Source organism: Monodon monoceros, unplaced genomic scaffold (genome assembly GCF_005190385.1).
Source record: "Monodon monoceros isolate NGI ecotype Baffin Bay Population unplaced genomic scaffold, NGI_Narwhal_1 Super_Scaffold_5, whole genome shotgun sequence".
NCBI lineage: Eukaryota > Metazoa > Chordata > Mammalia > Artiodactyla > Monodontidae > Monodon > Monodon monoceros.
In genome coordinates, this window is record NW_021703782.1 from 89,454,900 (window position 1) to 89,472,627 (window position 17,728).

Below are 17,728 nucleotides of genomic sequence, written 5' to 3' on the forward strand. Positions count from 1 at the left end.
CATACAAACATCTAGTAGTTGCAAAATAAGTGAGTCACAGGTATGAAATGTACAGTGTGGAGAATACAGTCAGTAATAAGATAATACCTCTGTACGGTGACGGGTCGTAAATAGGCTTTCAGGGTGATCATTTAGAAATGTACAGAAATACTGAATTACTACATTGTGTAACAGGAACTAACATAGTACTGTAGGTCAGTTATAAAATAAATACAGAAATTAAAATAAATGAAAGAGTGGTTCTGAGCTGTGTCGAGTTCACGTACTTGAGCGCCTCCACTGCACACAGTTCTGTCTCAGGCAAAGCGGGGGAAGTCTTTGCTGACCTAACGCAACCTGCTGGAGCCTGCAAGATGGTTCTCGAGCAATGCCAAGACCCGCTCCGACTGCCCAGCCCCTGAGCCCACTAAGCCCGGCTGCAATTCAGCTGTGTTCACAGCACCTGCTTGCTACACCTGGCAAGAGTCCAGAAGAGGAGGGTAGCACAGCCTCTTCTGCTGGTTAAATACAAGCAGCATCCTTAAAAGAATTCCTATAATGATATTTCTTCTCTCTACCTACTCTAGAGATGTGCCCATACTGCATCCCTATGCTTGGAAAGGTTCCCCTAGTGTATCCCCATGTGTAACGGGAACACATCTTCCTCTTCCTTTCGCAGGTACTGGCCATCTCCAGGGTGGGGCACCACGGATGCATCATCTCACATGGGTGCCAGCACCTCCCTCCCAATGCTCCTTACTGCAACAATATCACAGTTTTACTCCTGTTTTTCTCTACCAATTTCTAGCAACTGTGGATCTGTGATTAGCATGAAAAGCCAATCCATCCTGTAAGGAATCAAAGGCATACATACCGCAACCTGGGCAGAGTCAAGGAACTGGAGGCCAAAGTAATCTGTTTCCACCAGGTCCAAGTGGTACACAATCTGATCAAACAAATCCTGGCCTTTGGCATGTTTCTGGAAGACAATTGGGTAGAAGAAAATTTAGGATGTGACAACTGGATAAGAAACAAGGCTAAAAAAAGAAAAAAACCACAAAATCACTTTTCTCTCTCTATTGCATACATGTGTCACAGTACACAAATTTTTAAAAATGTAATTATTTTTATTATAATACAAACTCATGATGAAATCTAAGCATACATACATAATGACAAGAAAACCCACCAAACTACAACGTCATAGGATGGTTAGGAAACCAGTGACTTATTATGATAAATGGTAAATAAATGGGGAAAAAAATCAAGCACTGATCCTGCCTTTAGCTGTAGCACTGGGTAACCAAAGAGCAGATGACAACATATACAAAAATTAACTCAAAATGAATCAAAGACCTAAATGTAAGAGTTAAGACTATAAAACTCAGAATAAAACATACACACAAATCTTCAGGACCTTGGATTAGGCAACAGTTTCCTAGATAAAACACCAAAAGTGCAAGCAGCAAAAGAAAAAACAAGCTGGACATCATCAAAAATGTAAAACTTTTATGCTTCAAAGAACACCAAGATATCAAGAAAGTACAAAGACAACGCTGAATGGGAGAAAATTTTACAAATCATACTTCTGACAAGAGACTTCTATCTAGAACATACAAAGAATTATTACAACTCAATAATAAAAAGACATATTCAATTAAAAATTAGGTCAAGGAAATAGAGATAGATAGATAGATAGATAGATAGATAGATAGATACATGGTTCTCCAAAGATAGAAAAACAGCCAATAAGCATATGAAAAGATGCTCAACATCATTACTCATGAGGGAAATGCAAATCAAAACCACAATCAGACACTTCACACCCACTAGGAGGGCTATAATAAAAAAGACAGATAACCAATGTTGGAGAAACTGGAACCCTCTTATACTGCTGACAGGAATGTCAAATTGTGTAGCTGATTTAGGAAACAGCCTGGCAGTTTCTTAAACGGTTAAACCTAGAGTTACCATTTGACCCAGCAATGACACTTCCAGGTAAATATCCAAGAAAAATGAAAACATTAAGCTCACACAGAAACTGGTACAAAAATGTTCACAGCAGCATTATTCCTGATAGCCAAAAAGTGGAAGCAACCCAAATGTCTATCAACTGATGAATGGATAAACAAAATGCAGTACATCCATACAGTGGAATATTATTTGGCCATAAAAAGGAATAAAGTTCTGATACATGCTACAACATCAATGGATACTGAAAACATTATACTAAGTGAAAGAACTTGGTTACAAATGACCACGTATTGTTTGAAATGTCCAGAACAGTAAATCTACAGACAGAAATTAGATTAGTAATTGCTTAGGGCTGCCAGGTTTGCGGGGTGACAGCGAAGATGAGTAGGATTTTTTTGGAGATTAATGAAGTGTTCTAAAATTAATTGTGGTGATTGATGCACAACGCTACGAAAATACTAAAAACCACTAAATTGCATGCTTCAGATAGATGAATTGTATGGTACGTGAATCTCTATAAATAATTAAAAATAGTAGAGAGGCAAAGGTTTTCTTTATAGTAGTATTCCAGCAAATAAATGAGGCAGGAACAACAGAATGGCAATACCACAATTTTGCAACTTCTAATGAATGGCAGGCTCTAAGCATTGGATGCCAGTGGCTACTAACATCGCAATAGGAGACAGACAACCATTATGTACCTCGCCATGAAGAACGTCCCACCACCCAAGATATAATCTTGCTCCCCACACCTCTCTTTCCACAGGAAAAAAAAAAAAATCAACCCTGGGACTGATTCAACCGCTAGATCCAACTGCCAACTGTAGGAAATGCAGAGGAACGTTCTAAACTACATGGGACTGCAATTGGCGAGATCCAGCCTGTGGAAAATTCTAGAAACTCCTCAGGACAAATGACCTAGTTTCTTCAACCAACAGACTATAGGGAAGAGAAGAGATGGAGGGAACACCTACAGATTAAAAGAGATTTAAAAGAGATTTTTTTAAAAAAGGATAACTTAACTTGAAACATCTAGGGATGCACACTTGGGTGAGCAAACTTGGAAAGATAGTAAAGAAGTGACTGTAATAAAGACAGAGCAGTCGTTGCTCTTGGGGCTTGGAGGGGGCACAGGGAGGGGGCAACGGTGGACTTCTGGCTGGCTGGCAGGGTTCCAGCTTTTGACGTGGGTAGTGGTACAAGGGTGTCTGTCTACCTTCTAGTAGTTCATTAAACTGTACCTTTGTTTTATGTGTACATCTGTACTTACGTTATACAAATAAATAACAAAAAAAAAAAATCAAAACTACATCAATGAATTACAGTCTCTTTCCTTCCTGGAAATACTCCTCTGAAGGCATCAATTCAACAGAAGCAGAAGACTTGACGTGCAGTGGTGTTCTCTATAAATTAATCTACTGGAGAAACAGGCAGGATCACGGGAGGGCAAAAAGAAGAGCAACTCAAACTCCAATCACAGAACACAGCACTGGGGCCCACCAGCACTCCAGAATACTATTCGGCCATAACCAAAAAGGATTATGAAGATGAGACCGAAATATGGAAAATTCTTATGAGAAACGTTAAGTAAACACAGTACTTAACTCTGTTAAGAGAAAGCTGTGATCCCAACTACATAAAAATACGTATGCACTGTACATGGACTACTTGATAAAAACAGGAAATTGGCAAAAACTAAAACAGCTGTGTTAGCGTGGAGAAACTATAGATGGTTTTCTTCCCAAGTTTTTTTTTAACACTGGTCTTTTGGCAGTTGTTAGGCAGCAAATACAATTTCAAAAAAAAAAAAAAATCACAATTCTGGCACTCTTCCTCCTTGCCCATAACAATCCATCTTCTGGATGTATTTCTTCCAATTACTATCCAGTGCTATTGGCCCCATGCAACACCTATTATCACGGTGCCAATGCTTCATTAGTGGGTTTCCTAGTGGGAAAAAAATAGAGTAAAGCTTTAGCAGCAGGATGTGGCAGAAAGAACTGTGCTGGGAGAAAGCAAGAGACCTGTGCTCTAGTCCCAGATGCACCATTAACTCCAACCTTAAGCAATTCATAATTTCCCCCAAACCATACGGTCATCCTGGACTTCCCCTGCAGCTGCAAATCAGACGTGGCCATGGCGCCCTGAATATACAGGGCCACCAAAACTCAAATGACCCCAAATCCAACCTGCTCCCCACCTGGGTCTATTTTGGTTCAGGGCTTACCATCCAGGTATGTAATTTTAACACTCTCAGAGTATGAACTGAAAAAGCACAGTTCCCCACATGTAAAATGAGGGAGGTTAGCCCAAGTTTCTGTCTAGGTCATTCCAAATTTTACTTTTCTGATGTCTTTCTAAAGTGGCTCTTAATTTAGAATGAGCTCAAGGTGGCGGTTAGGAAAAGAACCTTTCTAGGGGCAGTGAGTCCCTTCTGCCAATGCCAGACTGGCTCCTCTGCTGACAGACCCTCACTCAGCTGGACTTGGGGGTGGCATACAGCAGGGTCTGGTGGATAGGAAACACTATTTTTACTCACCTATAAACACTTCCCCCCACTCACCTTCCTCCCTCCAAGTATGCTCTTTGGTCTTTTCTGCTGGAAAAGAGAATTCCCAATGGCCCTTTCCTGCTCTAAAAAGAATCTGGCGAAATTATGAGGGCTGGAATGAACAGAAGGGTCCTTGAAACAGAGGTCCCAGGGAGTTAAAGGCAGGTTGAAGATAGGAGGGTCAAGACCACAGTCCATGAATCAACCATCTTTCACTCCTCCCAGCCCACAGAGTGTCCATTCTCAAAACTGAGAAGGTTCCAGATAACTCATCTGCACTGCCAGCCAGGACATCTTACTCAGGGCAGCCCCTAGAAGCCCACAAGCTATCATCTCGGGTTCACTGGCCCAAACATTCCCTCCTTCGGCAGCTTCCCAGCTCTACTCTCTCCGTCCGCTCCAGGGCAGTAAGTGCCCCTCTTCTGGGTTCCCACAAGCAGGCCCATGCCTTCATTACATACACACTTATCACACTGCACCACAGCTGCCCATGTTCCTGTCTTATTCCTGCTTCAGACTGAGCACTCCCAAGGGCAGAGACCAGCTGTGTTCACCTGGATACCATTCTCTCTTCCCTCCATCCCCAAAACGCAGGCACTCCACAAATGTGTTTGCTGGATGGATGGATGGATGGATGTGTGGATGGATGTGTGGATGGATGTGTGGATGGATGGGGATATGTGCATGGGGGATGGATGGGGCCACGAAACAAATCTTCTGGATGGGCCATGCCGAAGCACGAAAAACAGACTGATATTTCACAAACGGCAGGGCTAAAAATGAGAATACACTCACTAAAATCTTTTCAAATTAAGTTCTCCATGAACAAGCATCTAGGGAACTGTGCTCTACTTCCAAGGCCATTTACCTAAACACAACCTCGCGGCTATTATGTGAAGTGCTGTCTAGTGATTTTACACCAGGAGACCTGTTAATGTGACAAGAATGGAAGCTGCTCCTTGTTGCCTCGTCATTAACTGGGTCTCCCCCTCTGTGATGAATCCATTCATTCATTCATTCAACAGATATTTACCAACTGCTCATCGAATGCCAGCCACCCTCTAGGCATTGGGGTCTGCTGGGGTCACAAAGTCTGGAAGGGAGCAGCTACAGGAAGAACAAGTCCTTCTTGCGGAGCAACGTCGTTCTAAACAGCTTAAGACCCGAGCCCATAAGTAGCAACACCACTTACCTCCCTGCCTTCCCAAACAGAATATACTCATTGTAAAACCTTACGAAGTCCCCATCACCATCCTGAAGTCTACCAACTGCAAGACACGTATGGAGAGCTGTCCCCAAACACAGCAGGATCTAGAGAGCTCTACCCTCGAGTTCTTACATCCACGTTGCCTAGTTTTTCTTCCTCCCGTCTCAGCACATCATTTTTTACAGGGACCAGCAACCAGTGGTGTGGAGACAGTATGTCTCTCTAGAGCAGCTCCTTCTGATCTGAGAGGAGCTAAAAATAACCACGTGCATGAAAATCAGGTGTAAAGTAAGAGTACAGAGTTGCTGGTTAAAGACTGGGTCAGGCAGCCAGCCAGCAGGGAAAGGTATGGACATCGTGAAATCTTTGTTAGCCAGTCAGAGGTTCTGATTTTGCCTATTTACTGGTTCCCAGACACGGTCCCGATAAGGAAGACTGCTGGACAGCGGGTGTCTTAACTGTCCCCCAAATAAATGAACCAGCCTGACCCTCTTAGATAGATGCAACTGGCAACGTCTTACTGTAACCTGACCCACTTGCAATGTGGTCCTGGAAGAACAGAGAAGATAGAAGCCAATCCGTCCAGATCTCATTAGTCTCAATAGCATAAGATGCCGCGCATCCCAGGTAGGCTTGAAAGGAGGAAATAAGCTGTGTGTACAAGTGCTAGTCAAGCGTATACATCCTAGTTGGTGGAAAGCATGACATCTGGGCAGAGAAAGGATTTCAGGAGCCTTGCAGGCACACGAGGCTCTCTTCCATCCACCAGTTCCACATCCATCAGATGGCACGCCCCTCTGCATCCATCTTCAGAAGGCTCTCTCTTTCCTCTCCATTGTGGCTCAGGCCACATCACCTCATATACGGACCTCAGCAACAGCCCCCGAGTGGTCCAACTACCTCTAGCGTCTCCCTCCTAAAGGCCATCTTCCTTGTGTTTGCCGGAATGGTCCTCATACAACACAGCCCTCATCTCAGTCACTTTTCTGCACAGAAACATCCACCAGAGGATGAAGCGCAGGCTTCTTGGCCTGGTGCTAGGGATTCTGCATAATCTATGCCGCCCAACCCAATACTCCTTCTCCCTCCCACAGGCCTCACATGTACCCTGGGCTCCAGGCAAACGTGTTCTCCAACCACGCCGCCCACTCACCACAGACAGCAGGTCCCACCCCTACAGTGTTGCCTGTGTCATTCCTTTGCCTAGGTGTCCTCCTCTCCTACATCCCCATTGCTATCCCCACCTGCAACAAACCAATCCCCATGGCCACTTTCAAGTGACAATCATCATCACTAAACTTCCTGTTGGCGGCACCCTGTCCTGTTCATCTTTGCTTCTTTATCATTCGACATTCTAAAGCTCGAAAACATAACTGCTGATGGGGGTTTAGGAGAATCCTCAGCTCCCAAGACAGTCTTCAAACAACCCACTTTGCACAAGTCTGATCTTCCTGGTTCATCTTCATTGGGAATTCTCTACAGCCAGCTGGGACCTGGATGGAGAACCCCGGTACTACCATCTCCCGTTCCCGACTCCCTGTCTGTTCTAAAGCAGTCTAGAACACTGGTGTTTTGAAAACCATACCACACTGTGGCCTGCCCTTTTGGCTGATGAAAATGCTATGCCTTCTATGAAATATTATCACGTCCTGGATTTTTATATATGGGTTAAAAAATAACCAAAATAAGTGTGGCGATGGTTTTGAAACCTAAGTGCAGATTTTTGCATTTGCTCCAATTAAATGTCATCTTATTTAAATTGGCCCACAATCTATCCTTTTAAGAACATTATTTAAAGGTTAACCCCCCTGGTTATTATCCCATATACCACTTATTGATCTTAGTTTTGCAACATATGGGAAATCTGATAATCAGGAAGGGGTGAGGCGTGGAGGGTATGGGGTGGGGGAGGGGCAGTGTCTTTATTTCTACAGTAGTAAGGCACCCGTCCGATGGTGGCCACAGCCTGGTTATAAATACACGCAGTTTTACCATGGAGGGGGGCATGCCCTGGAACTCGCAGAGGCAAAAATGTTGGGTTGGGGGCGTCCCTGGTGGCGCAGTGGTTAAGAATCCGTCTGCCAATGCAGGGGAATTGGGTTCGAACCCTGGTCTGGGAAGATCCCACGTGCCGGGAGCAACTAAGCCCGCGAGCCACAACCACTGAGCCCGCGCGCCACAACTACTGAAGCCCGCAAGCCTAGAGCCCACGCTCCACAACAAGAGAAGCCACCGCAACGAGAAGCCCGTGCACCGCAACGAAGAGTAGCCCCCGCTCACTGCAAATAGAGGAAGCCCGCGCGCAACAACAAAGACCCAATGCAGCCAAAAGTAAATAAATAAAAATAAATTTATTTTTAAAAAAATGTTGGGTTGGAAAACCAGCTCTGTTTCTTTTCTAGCAATATGACGGTGACCCTAGGCAAGCCCCACCCCGAGACTCAGCCTCTCCGTCTGAAAAATGGGGTACTCTCCTCCGCCCCGTCCACCTTGCTAAGTCATTATGTTAATAAAAAAGCAAGAAAGCAAATGCGCGTGCCCTGTAAACTGCGTTGTCCTATACACACAAAGGCATTATTATCACTTTCGTCCAAACCTTATTTCTCTCCCGTGTCCACAGGAATAACACGATATACTTTTTGCCCGATGCTGAACAAAAACTGAGGTACAGGAAGTCTGTGATCTAGTAATGCCATTTAAAGAAACACTGAGGCTAACGAGGCTTTGGTGTTTTTGGTAAATCCCTGTTGGTCCCTGGAGATCAACTCCTTCCTTTCCAAGTTCGTAAACACCCCTGTTTAAACAGCTCCGGGAACTCTACCTGTTCTCATCGGTGGGCTTCCTGGCCAGCGGTTCCCAGAAGGCACCTACCTCAAGGTATCTTTCAACTGTTTCTAGGAAGTTCTAATTCATGGTGAGTTACTAGTTCCTAACCCCACCCCGCAACTTGGTAACTTGCTAGCTTTCTCTGAGCCTTAGCAGGAAACTAGCTCTCTGTTACACTCACACGCACACAAAGTGGCCCAGGGGTCTCTGTCCCCATTGCCATCACTATTAAGTCATCACAAAGAAATATAAACTGTTTACACCAGGACGTCGTAAAGACAAATATCTGAAATTACCCAATAAAGTTACCTTGAAACTTCATCATGAGTGAGAAATAGCATCTCAGCCATCGGCAAGATCTGGTGACTCAAAACTGGAACCTACTGATGCAAATACTGTGCAGAAGTATCCCTAATCTGCTGGACTGAAGGCCAGGCTCTCCAGCTTATAAATTCCATCTCCCAGTTGAAGAGGATCTCCATGTTTACAAAGGTTCCATGACCCCATTTTGCAGAGAAGGAGCCTGAGCCTCAGAGAGATTACGTGACCAAGTTCATATTGCTTACAAGTAGCAGACGTAGAATCAGGACCCAGCCTTCCAGATTCTTAGACAGGTGGACAGAGTTCTTTCCACCTCATCCCGCTGCTTCTCCGGTCAGCTCATTCACCTCTTTGGCTCCAAACACATGAGCCATGTCCAGCAAACAAGAAATGTTTCTTAAGCCCAATTCAACACATGGCTGCTGAGAGCCTACTTCACATGTGGCCTTGGCTACAGCTGGGATACAGGGCCACATGGTCCGACACAAATAGATCTCATGGTGGGGTGGGGTGGGGGCAATTCCAGTTTTGTCTGGAGGGCAGGGAAGCTGTGGCAGAACACAAAGTAGTTGATTTGCTCACATACTAACACAGAAGTCAAGACACGGTGCGTGGGGGACATCCACAGGCTGGGCAGCTCCCAGAAATTCAATTCTGGTAAAACAGGGCACATGTGATTAATTTCCTGATTTGCCTGGCTAACAACCTCTTAGAACTCAGAGGACACAGCAAAAACAACTGCCCTTGGGGACTTCCCTGGTGGCACAGTGGTTAAGAATCTGCAGGGGACATGGGCTCGAGCCCTGGTCCGGGAAGATCCCACATGCTGCGGAGCAACCTACCCCGTGCGCCGCAACTACCGAGCCTGCGCTCTAGAGCCCGCGAGCCACAACTACTGAGCCGGGGCACCACAACTACTGAAGCCCGCATGCCTAGAGCCCATGCTCTGCAACAAGAGAAGCCACCGCAATGAGAAGCCCATGCACCGCAACGAAGAGTAGCCCCCGCTCGCCGCAACTAGAAAAAAAGCCCATGTGCAGCAACAAAGAACCAACGCAGCCAAAAATAAAATAAATTAATTAAAAAGAAAATTTACAGAAACAACTTCCCTTGATTTTGATCAACAAGGAAGTGAGAACAATCTTAGAAGAAAGTCATCTTGGTATGTGAGTCAGTGAAAGGAGGCAGTGACGACCAGGGTTTGCTTTCAACCAGGGACGTGGGGCTCTCCACGTGCAACATGAGGTCTGGGTGGGCAGGTTGTAGGCTTAAGGGGTCCAGAACAGAGCACCACACTGGCTTCAACTGATGGAGAGACCAATCTAAAGCACTGAGACTTCGTGTTGCATTATTGATTAACTACTGATCAGCCCCTGTTCCAGGCTGATAAACCATCTTCAGGCCAAACTGTATTTATATCTCAGCAAAGAGTCAAAGCCCTCATTTGTTTCTGCTGTGAGAATTAAATGGTCCCAACGGCCATGAGCCTATGAACCTTCTTTCAATCCGTGTGGAATACCTAACACCTCCTAATGACTTCGGTTTCTGTCTCCCTATAGCTCCTTCCAAGCATGCCTAACACATGTGACTCAGCGGTTAGTTGAAGGGAGGGGTTCCCTTTCAATCCTCAAGATGCTGAATGAAGTCTGGATACTAAAGCTACTTGATCCTGGAGAACCAGCCCTGAAAACTGGTTTCACCCAACACTTCAAATATTATACCTCCCACTCTCAATAAGAAACACTGAAACAGCGCATGTTGAATACTCGTTAACTTCGGGGTAGCTAGTATCAGGCACATTTTCATATGCGATCCCTACAGACCAGGACAAAAATATCAGACAACCTCCCTAACACAAAGGTCCACTGGACAAATGACTCTTAGAATTCTGGATTGCGAGCCTCTCCTCACCTTTATTATTAAGCTAGGTGAGTCATGAACCAGTCACAGTACTCTCTGCCCAACTGAGTCCACTCGAAGCCCTAGAGAATGGGACGGAGACTGCCATGAATGACCTCTAAGGCAGGGGCTTTTCATCCCAGTGCCCTCCATCTTACATCAAAAGAGAAGCAAGTACATGGGGACTTAAAAGGTCCCCGGTGGCAAGTACCTACAGTGTTAATTTTTGTGTTAATCTTTTAAACTGTAGCCACTAAAAAAATGGCTGCAAGGTCTTTTTCTTTTTCCCTTGCATATGGAAGAGGCTGGCGCTGCTTCAACCAAACAGAATATGGCATTAGTGATATTCTGTGATTTCCAAGGTGAGTGACAGTTCTCTTGGGATGCTTGCTCTGTGGGAAGAGCCAGCCACCATGTGAAAAATCCAACTACCCTAAGACTACCATGCTGAAGAGGCCATGAGCAGATGTTCCTCTCAACTGTCCCAGCTGAGCCCAGCCTCCAGCCATCCCTGTCAAGGTGCCAGATGTGCGTGCAGCCATCATGGACCCTCTACACCAGCCAATCTTGCAACTAAGTACTCCTGGGCGATCCTGGTCAACGCCATGAAAAGCAAAAGAAAATCCTAGCTGAGTCCCACCTCAACGGGTTTTTTTTTTTTAAACATCTTTATTGAAGTATAATTGCATTACAATGGTGTGTTAGTTTCTGCTTTATATCAAAGTGAATCAGTTATATATATACATATGTCCCCATATCTCTTCCCTCTTGTGTCTCCCTCCCTCCCACCCTCCCTATCCCACCCGCCTAGGTGGTCACAAAGCACAGAGCTGATCTCCCTGTGCTATGTGGCCGCTTCCCACTAGCTATCTATTTTACGTTTGGTAGTGTATATATGTCCATGCCACTCTCTCACTTCGTCCCAGCTTACCCTTCCCCCTCCCCGTATCCTCAAGTCCATGCTCTAGTAGGTCTGTGTCTTTATTCCCATCTTGGCCCCTCAATGGGTTCTTGATCAACAGAACCCATGAACTACGATAAATGATTGTTGTTTTAAGCCACTAAGCACTGGGGGAATTTGTTATTCAATACATAACCAGAATGAAAACCATATAGGTACACAGATATAACACATGTGTGTGGCATGTGTGCGCACTTTATAAAAGATTTAGTATGTCAAAGTTTTTCCTAACTTTAAAAAACGTTGCCTAGAGTGATGCTAACTTAGGTATCATCTGCTTGGAGACGAGGAATTAGAATAATAAATATATTAATTCTTAAAAAAAGGGATAGACAAGCCAAAAAACTTCTTCAGAGGCCACAAACTCTGCTTAGGAGAAAGACATTAAAATCAAGGGCTGAAATGTCTGAGGCTGCCTTGCTCTACATTTACCAGCTGCATATTCAGAACTCAATAAATTGCACTGAAAAGGAGGGAGAGGACTATTATGGATTCAAAGACACGTAAAAGACATTACTGACCAAATGCAGTGTGTTGTCTGCAGTTGGCTCCTGATTCAAACAAGCCAACCACCGTCCACAAAAAGATTTTTGGGATGGCGAGGGAAAGGTGAACGAGGACTTTGTATCAGACGACATTAAGGAGTCATTGTTCATTTTGCTGAGTGTGATAACGGGGTGGTGAATAGATATATATAGATAGAGAGAGACAGAGCTACCCATTTAGGTGTTAACAGGTTAAATGATAAGTTGTTTGGGAGTTGCTTTAAAATACTCCAGAGGAAAAAAATAATATATGGGTGTTGTGTACATGACAGTTTCATCATACTGTTGTATGATGAGTCATACAAGTTGTCTCAACTTGTGTATTTGAAATTTTCCATAAAACTTAATGAAAACCTCACGAACTACAAAGGAGTTGAAGGTTGGAGGGTGTCAGCACGGTCTGGCCTGAGCCTTGCCTTCGAGCATCCAAGCCAGTGGCTGGGAAGAGAAACCTTTGTCCACAGGGAAGGTGATGGTGCTATGCGATGCAGAAGATGACTCCAAGCCAGTAACAGCTAATTTTCTGCCATGTCACTAAAACAAAATACAATATACAGACGTCCGTCCAGATTCAACTCAATACCTACTATGGACCTTAAGTCACATTTCATCCCCACCCCCAGTCTTCGGTGCGGCTTACAAAGGGGCTGCACTGCTGTACTTTGTGCCCAATTTTGCAGACACAAATAACATACTTTTACAGCAAGAAAAAAGGTATGAGCAGCAGTAAAAGCTAATTTTTTAAGCTTTGGACACCAAGGTTCACATTCTACCTAATTTCAAGGAAACAATGATTTTTATCCCTTAGAACGTTTCTGAGGGATACAGCATTGATTCTTTTTCTCTTTTCTAATTTATTTATTTAATTTTGGCTGCATTGGGTCTTTGTTGCTGGGCGCAGGCTTCCTCTAGTTGCGGCGAGTGGGGGCTACTCTTCGTTGCAGTGCGTGGGCTTCTCATTGCGGTGGTTTCTCTTGTTGCAAAGCATGGCTACTAGGCACGCGGGCTTCAGTAGTTGTGGCGTATGGGCTCAGTAGTTGTGGCTCACGGGCCTAGTTGCTCTGCAGCATGTGGGATCTTCCCGGACCAGGGTTCAAAGCCGTGTCCCCTGCATTGGCAGGTGGATTCTTAACCACTGTGCCACCAGGGAAGTCCCTAGGGTTGATTCTTAATCTTGAACTAAAGTACCACCATCTGCGGCCCAGCAGAATACAAACATGTGATATGGGACAGGACAAGCTCCTCGGCCAAACTCCAGACAGCCATGGTGACAAGGGTCCCATACAGAACCCTTCTCGGCATCCGAGTTACCAAAGAAGAACACAGGGATGGTCCAGAAATCGGCTCATTCAAGTCCCTCATTTTACAGATGGGGAAAAACGAGGCCAGAAGCAGGTCAGGCAACCAATACAAGGCCAGGAATAGAACCACCAGCCTTCTGACCCTGAGACCAATATAATTTTCTTTCTTAGGACTATCTTGTGACAAATGCATTATGTTACTTGAATAGGAAAGAAAAAGACCAGCCTAGCATTTCTGCTATGAAATGGTTAAGAACCAAATAGGCAATACGAAAAATTTCAGTGTTAAAAACTCCTTGACTATAAAAAGTGCTTGGTTTGAGCAAATATTTTTGGCTTTTTAAAATGGGGGATCAGAAAAGGAAAAAAAAAAAAAAGGAAGAAAGAAAGAAAAAAAACCACAGGAGAAAGGAAAAAGAAAATGAAACAAATTTGTGCCTGGCTAAACAGTAACATGCAATTAAAATGATGGATGCCTTTGTGCCGGAGGCTGAGCTTGAAACAAGCTGCTGGAAGAAGGGCGGCCCTGAAAATAAACTGTCAAATTACTCTTTGCTGCCAGATTGCAGATTCCCCCTCCGTGTAATTCTGAAAGGAAATAACTCCATATAAATAAATATGCAATGAATTCCCAGGAAACCCAGCCAAGAAACATGAACAGAAAGAACTAATTTCGGGTGGACCACTGCCCCCACCCATCCTGCAACTTAGGAACACGACTAAATTTGCAAAGTAAGGCAGGTCAGTGCTACCTCACATACTTCCCTAAATTACTAGGTCCTATAATGACCATTCCCTTTTTCTCTGTGGAGCCCTTTACAGCTCTGAAATTTCTGGGTGTCACAACACACCCCACGATGCAGTGGCTGAAGGCATGGACTCTGGGATCAGCGTGGCAGGGATCTGAGTCCCAGCTCTGGTACCCAGCTTAGGCCGAGACTGGTGTCAGGAAACATCTTACCTGGTAGGGATGTCTGAGGATTACACGAAATGAAATGATGAATTTGACAGAGCTTGGCCCCAGGGTTCACCCATAGGGCAGGTCCGTGGATGCAGATGGCCTCATTCTAGGTAGCATATCACTCCCAGAAGACGAGCTTTACAGAGGTGGAGTGACCGGGGAGTGTTATGAGATGAACCTGTGTCCCCCCCAAAATTCATATGTTCAAGACCTAACCCCCCAATGCTTCCAAATGTGGCTATAATTGGAGACAGAGGTAATTAAATAGGTAATTAAGTTAAAATGAGTTCATTGGAGCGGACCCTATCCTATGACTGGTGTCCTTATAAAGAGAGAGATTAGGTCACACACACAGACAACAAGAATGCACACAGAAAAGAACATCTGAAGACAGAGGGAGAAGGGGCAGCAAGAGAGTGGCCATCTACAAGCCAAGGAGAGAGGCCTCAGAGAACACGGACTCTGCCGGCACCTTGATCTTGAAATTCCAGCCTCCAGAACTGTGAGAAGACCAGTTTCTGTCGTTGAAGCCACCTAGACCATGGTCCTCTGTTACGGCCTCCTGATCTGACTAGTACCGGGAGGGACACAGCTTCAAGTTAGGACCAGTTTTGAATCTGGGCTCCACCACTCAGAGTCAGCATGACCCCCACTAAGCCCCTTAACCTTCCCAAGCCTGTTAACCTTTCCAAGCCTGTTTCTGGCCTGTGAAATGGACATAACCACAGCACACATCCCACCAAGCAACGGTGAGGGTGGGATGAAAACATACACAGAGGACCCCATCCAGCATGGTCACGGCTGTGCCTAGGACCTTGGACCAAGCCCTGGGAACTTCCCACCATGTCCCTCTAGGAATCCAGAGCCTGTGCTGGGTGGCGGCCCGTAGACACTCTGCACGGCACTCCCCGGGAGCTGATGGTGAGACATGTCCCCAACAGCCCGGATACTCCTCGAGCCGCAGCCCAGTCTTAGATCCCAAATTCCTCAAGTCCCACCCCTGGCTGGGATTCCATAAGGATGAACAATGAACACAGCTAGCAAATTAGCCTGCATTTTAGCACTTTTAGTGATCACACCAACTGCTAAGGCACTGAATTTCAGGGCTTAATTTACTTGGCTCTGTGCATAGAAGATTTTCAAAAAAGGTTAATGAGTGGAAAAGCACATAAAACTTTTAACCTTGTCTCTGGTGAGCTTGGCTGTTAGGGTCATAAAACTATAACTGAGGCACCACCGTCCACGCACCTGATGGAGGGGTATACAAACAAAGCTGTCTTTTTATAGGTGGCCTTTGATTTTTTCATTCTTTTCTCTTTTTCCTTTGGTGAGTCAGTAGTCTTAAAAAAGTCTCCTGCCAGAAGAAGGCAGAGAATAATCCATTCAGAAGAAGAAAAGGAGGGTGTGATGCCTACAGCCTCTCCATAGGCTTGGATCTGTAGAGACAGCACTGTCAAGATTATCTCCCTGAGGTATGTGGTTTGTGGTTCGTGTGAGCTACAGTGAGAAGAATCTCGACTGCAAGTTCACCACACAGAATGTGAGCCTTTCCTTACTCATGAACTAAAGAGGAAATGTTCCAATCATATATGCATTTTCAAAAGCAACAGCTGAGGACTTCCCTGGTGGCACAGTGGTTAAGAATCCGCCTGCCAATGCAGGAGACACGGGTTAGAGCCCTGGTCAGGGAAGGGAAGATCCCACATGCCGCAGAGCAACTAAGCCCGTGCACCACAACTACTGAGCCTGTGCTCTAGAGCCCGCGAGCCACAACTACCGAGCCCACATGCCACAACTACTGAAGCCCGTGCGCCTAGAGCCTGCGCTCTGCAACAAGAGAAGCCACCGCAATGAGAAGCCCGCGCACTGCGACGAAGAGTAGCCCCCGCTCGCCGCAACTAGAGAAAGTCTGCGCGCAGCAACGAAGACCCAATGCAGCCAAAAAAAAATAAATTAATAAATAAATAAATTTATTAAGAAAAAAAAAAAGCAACAGCTGGATACCAAGCAAGGTAAAAGCATTAACTAGTATTATGGAACGTTACTTTAAAGTAGAAGACACAAATAGGAAATAATTTACAGAACTAAACACCTAGGTACAGATGCAGTAACTCCTCAACATTTCTAACTGCTATGGATTGGTCATAAGCTAACCCCAACTTCCCCCAGTTCAAGCAGAACTAACTCGCCTGTGATGGCTTCACACATAAGAGGAGACCTCAGCACCCAAGGACTTCAAATCCATGTCAAAAGGTATTCCTACAAGACTGACTCTAATCCAGGCATTGAACCCCAACCCCCATACCTCCTCAGGGACCTAGGGAATGTAAAAGTAGGAGGGAACTCTATATGGGGTTATGCAGGTGCCACCCATTCCAGGGGGTTCCTGCAGGACGGTATACACAAGTGAATGGGGGTCAGTCACCACACAGATCTAGTCAACTACTTGGAATTCAGACTGTGCTATCAGACTTCCAGTTTTTCAAGAAAGCTACAAAATTCGAATTTCTTTATGTGAAATGCGGGAATTTTTTAAAGCCTTGTACGGACCTCTAGTCTACTTTCTAATTGGAACATGACATACACAGACAAAACTGCACAGGTCCCACGTGTACAACTCTAGGAATTATCAGAAGTGACCACAGCTATGCAACCACCACCCAGGTCAAAACACAGAAAGTTCCCAGCCTCCTGGAAGTCCCTGTGTGCCTCTTCCCAATTTCCCTCCCTCCCGCCCTCCCTAAGGGGCTACAGATTGGCTGCGCCTGTCTTGAAGTTCTATATGTAAACGGAGCATGTACTCTTTTACGGCCAGGTGGGACGTGGGGCTGGCGTCCCTCCCCTCCACAGATCTTGATGGCTGAACAAAGGCACACAAGTGGCACTTCACAGCCCTAAGTGGCTGGGAAATGAGGCCCAAGTGAATGACCTGGACTCGGCAGAGGCGGACTCCATGAGAAGCACCAGGTGTGGGTGGCGTGGGACGGTCAAAGTCACAAAAGGGGAGGGCCTATTCCCGAAGCAAAAGGACAGAGGACAAAAGGACAGGGGAGGTGGCAGGTGCCCGGGGAGGAAGCCAAAATTCAGAGCCACCGACAAGGCAAAAAGTAAGCATGTCTGGAGAGCCCACAGCCGGGGGCAACTGGGACCAGCCGCACTGCCCACCGAGACGGCATTTTCCCCAGAGGACACCAAACAGGCTG

General features: G+C 45.5%; 1 protein-coding gene across 3 annotated transcripts in view; it reads right to left on the bottom strand.

Annotated features, from left to right (window-relative positions):
• Positions 1 to 17,728, bottom strand: part of EPB41L4B (erythrocyte membrane protein band 4.1 like 4B) — a 142,024-nt gene that overhangs the window by 102,817 nt on the left and 21,479 nt on the right. For all 3 annotated transcript variants that reach the window (XM_029203340.1, XM_029203338.1, XM_029203339.1), the window contains exon 2: positions 854 to 958. In XM_029203340.1, the coding sequence (XP_029059173.1) occupies positions 854 to 958 (105 nt within the window). The remainder of the gene's footprint in view (positions 1 to 853; positions 959 to 17,728) is intronic.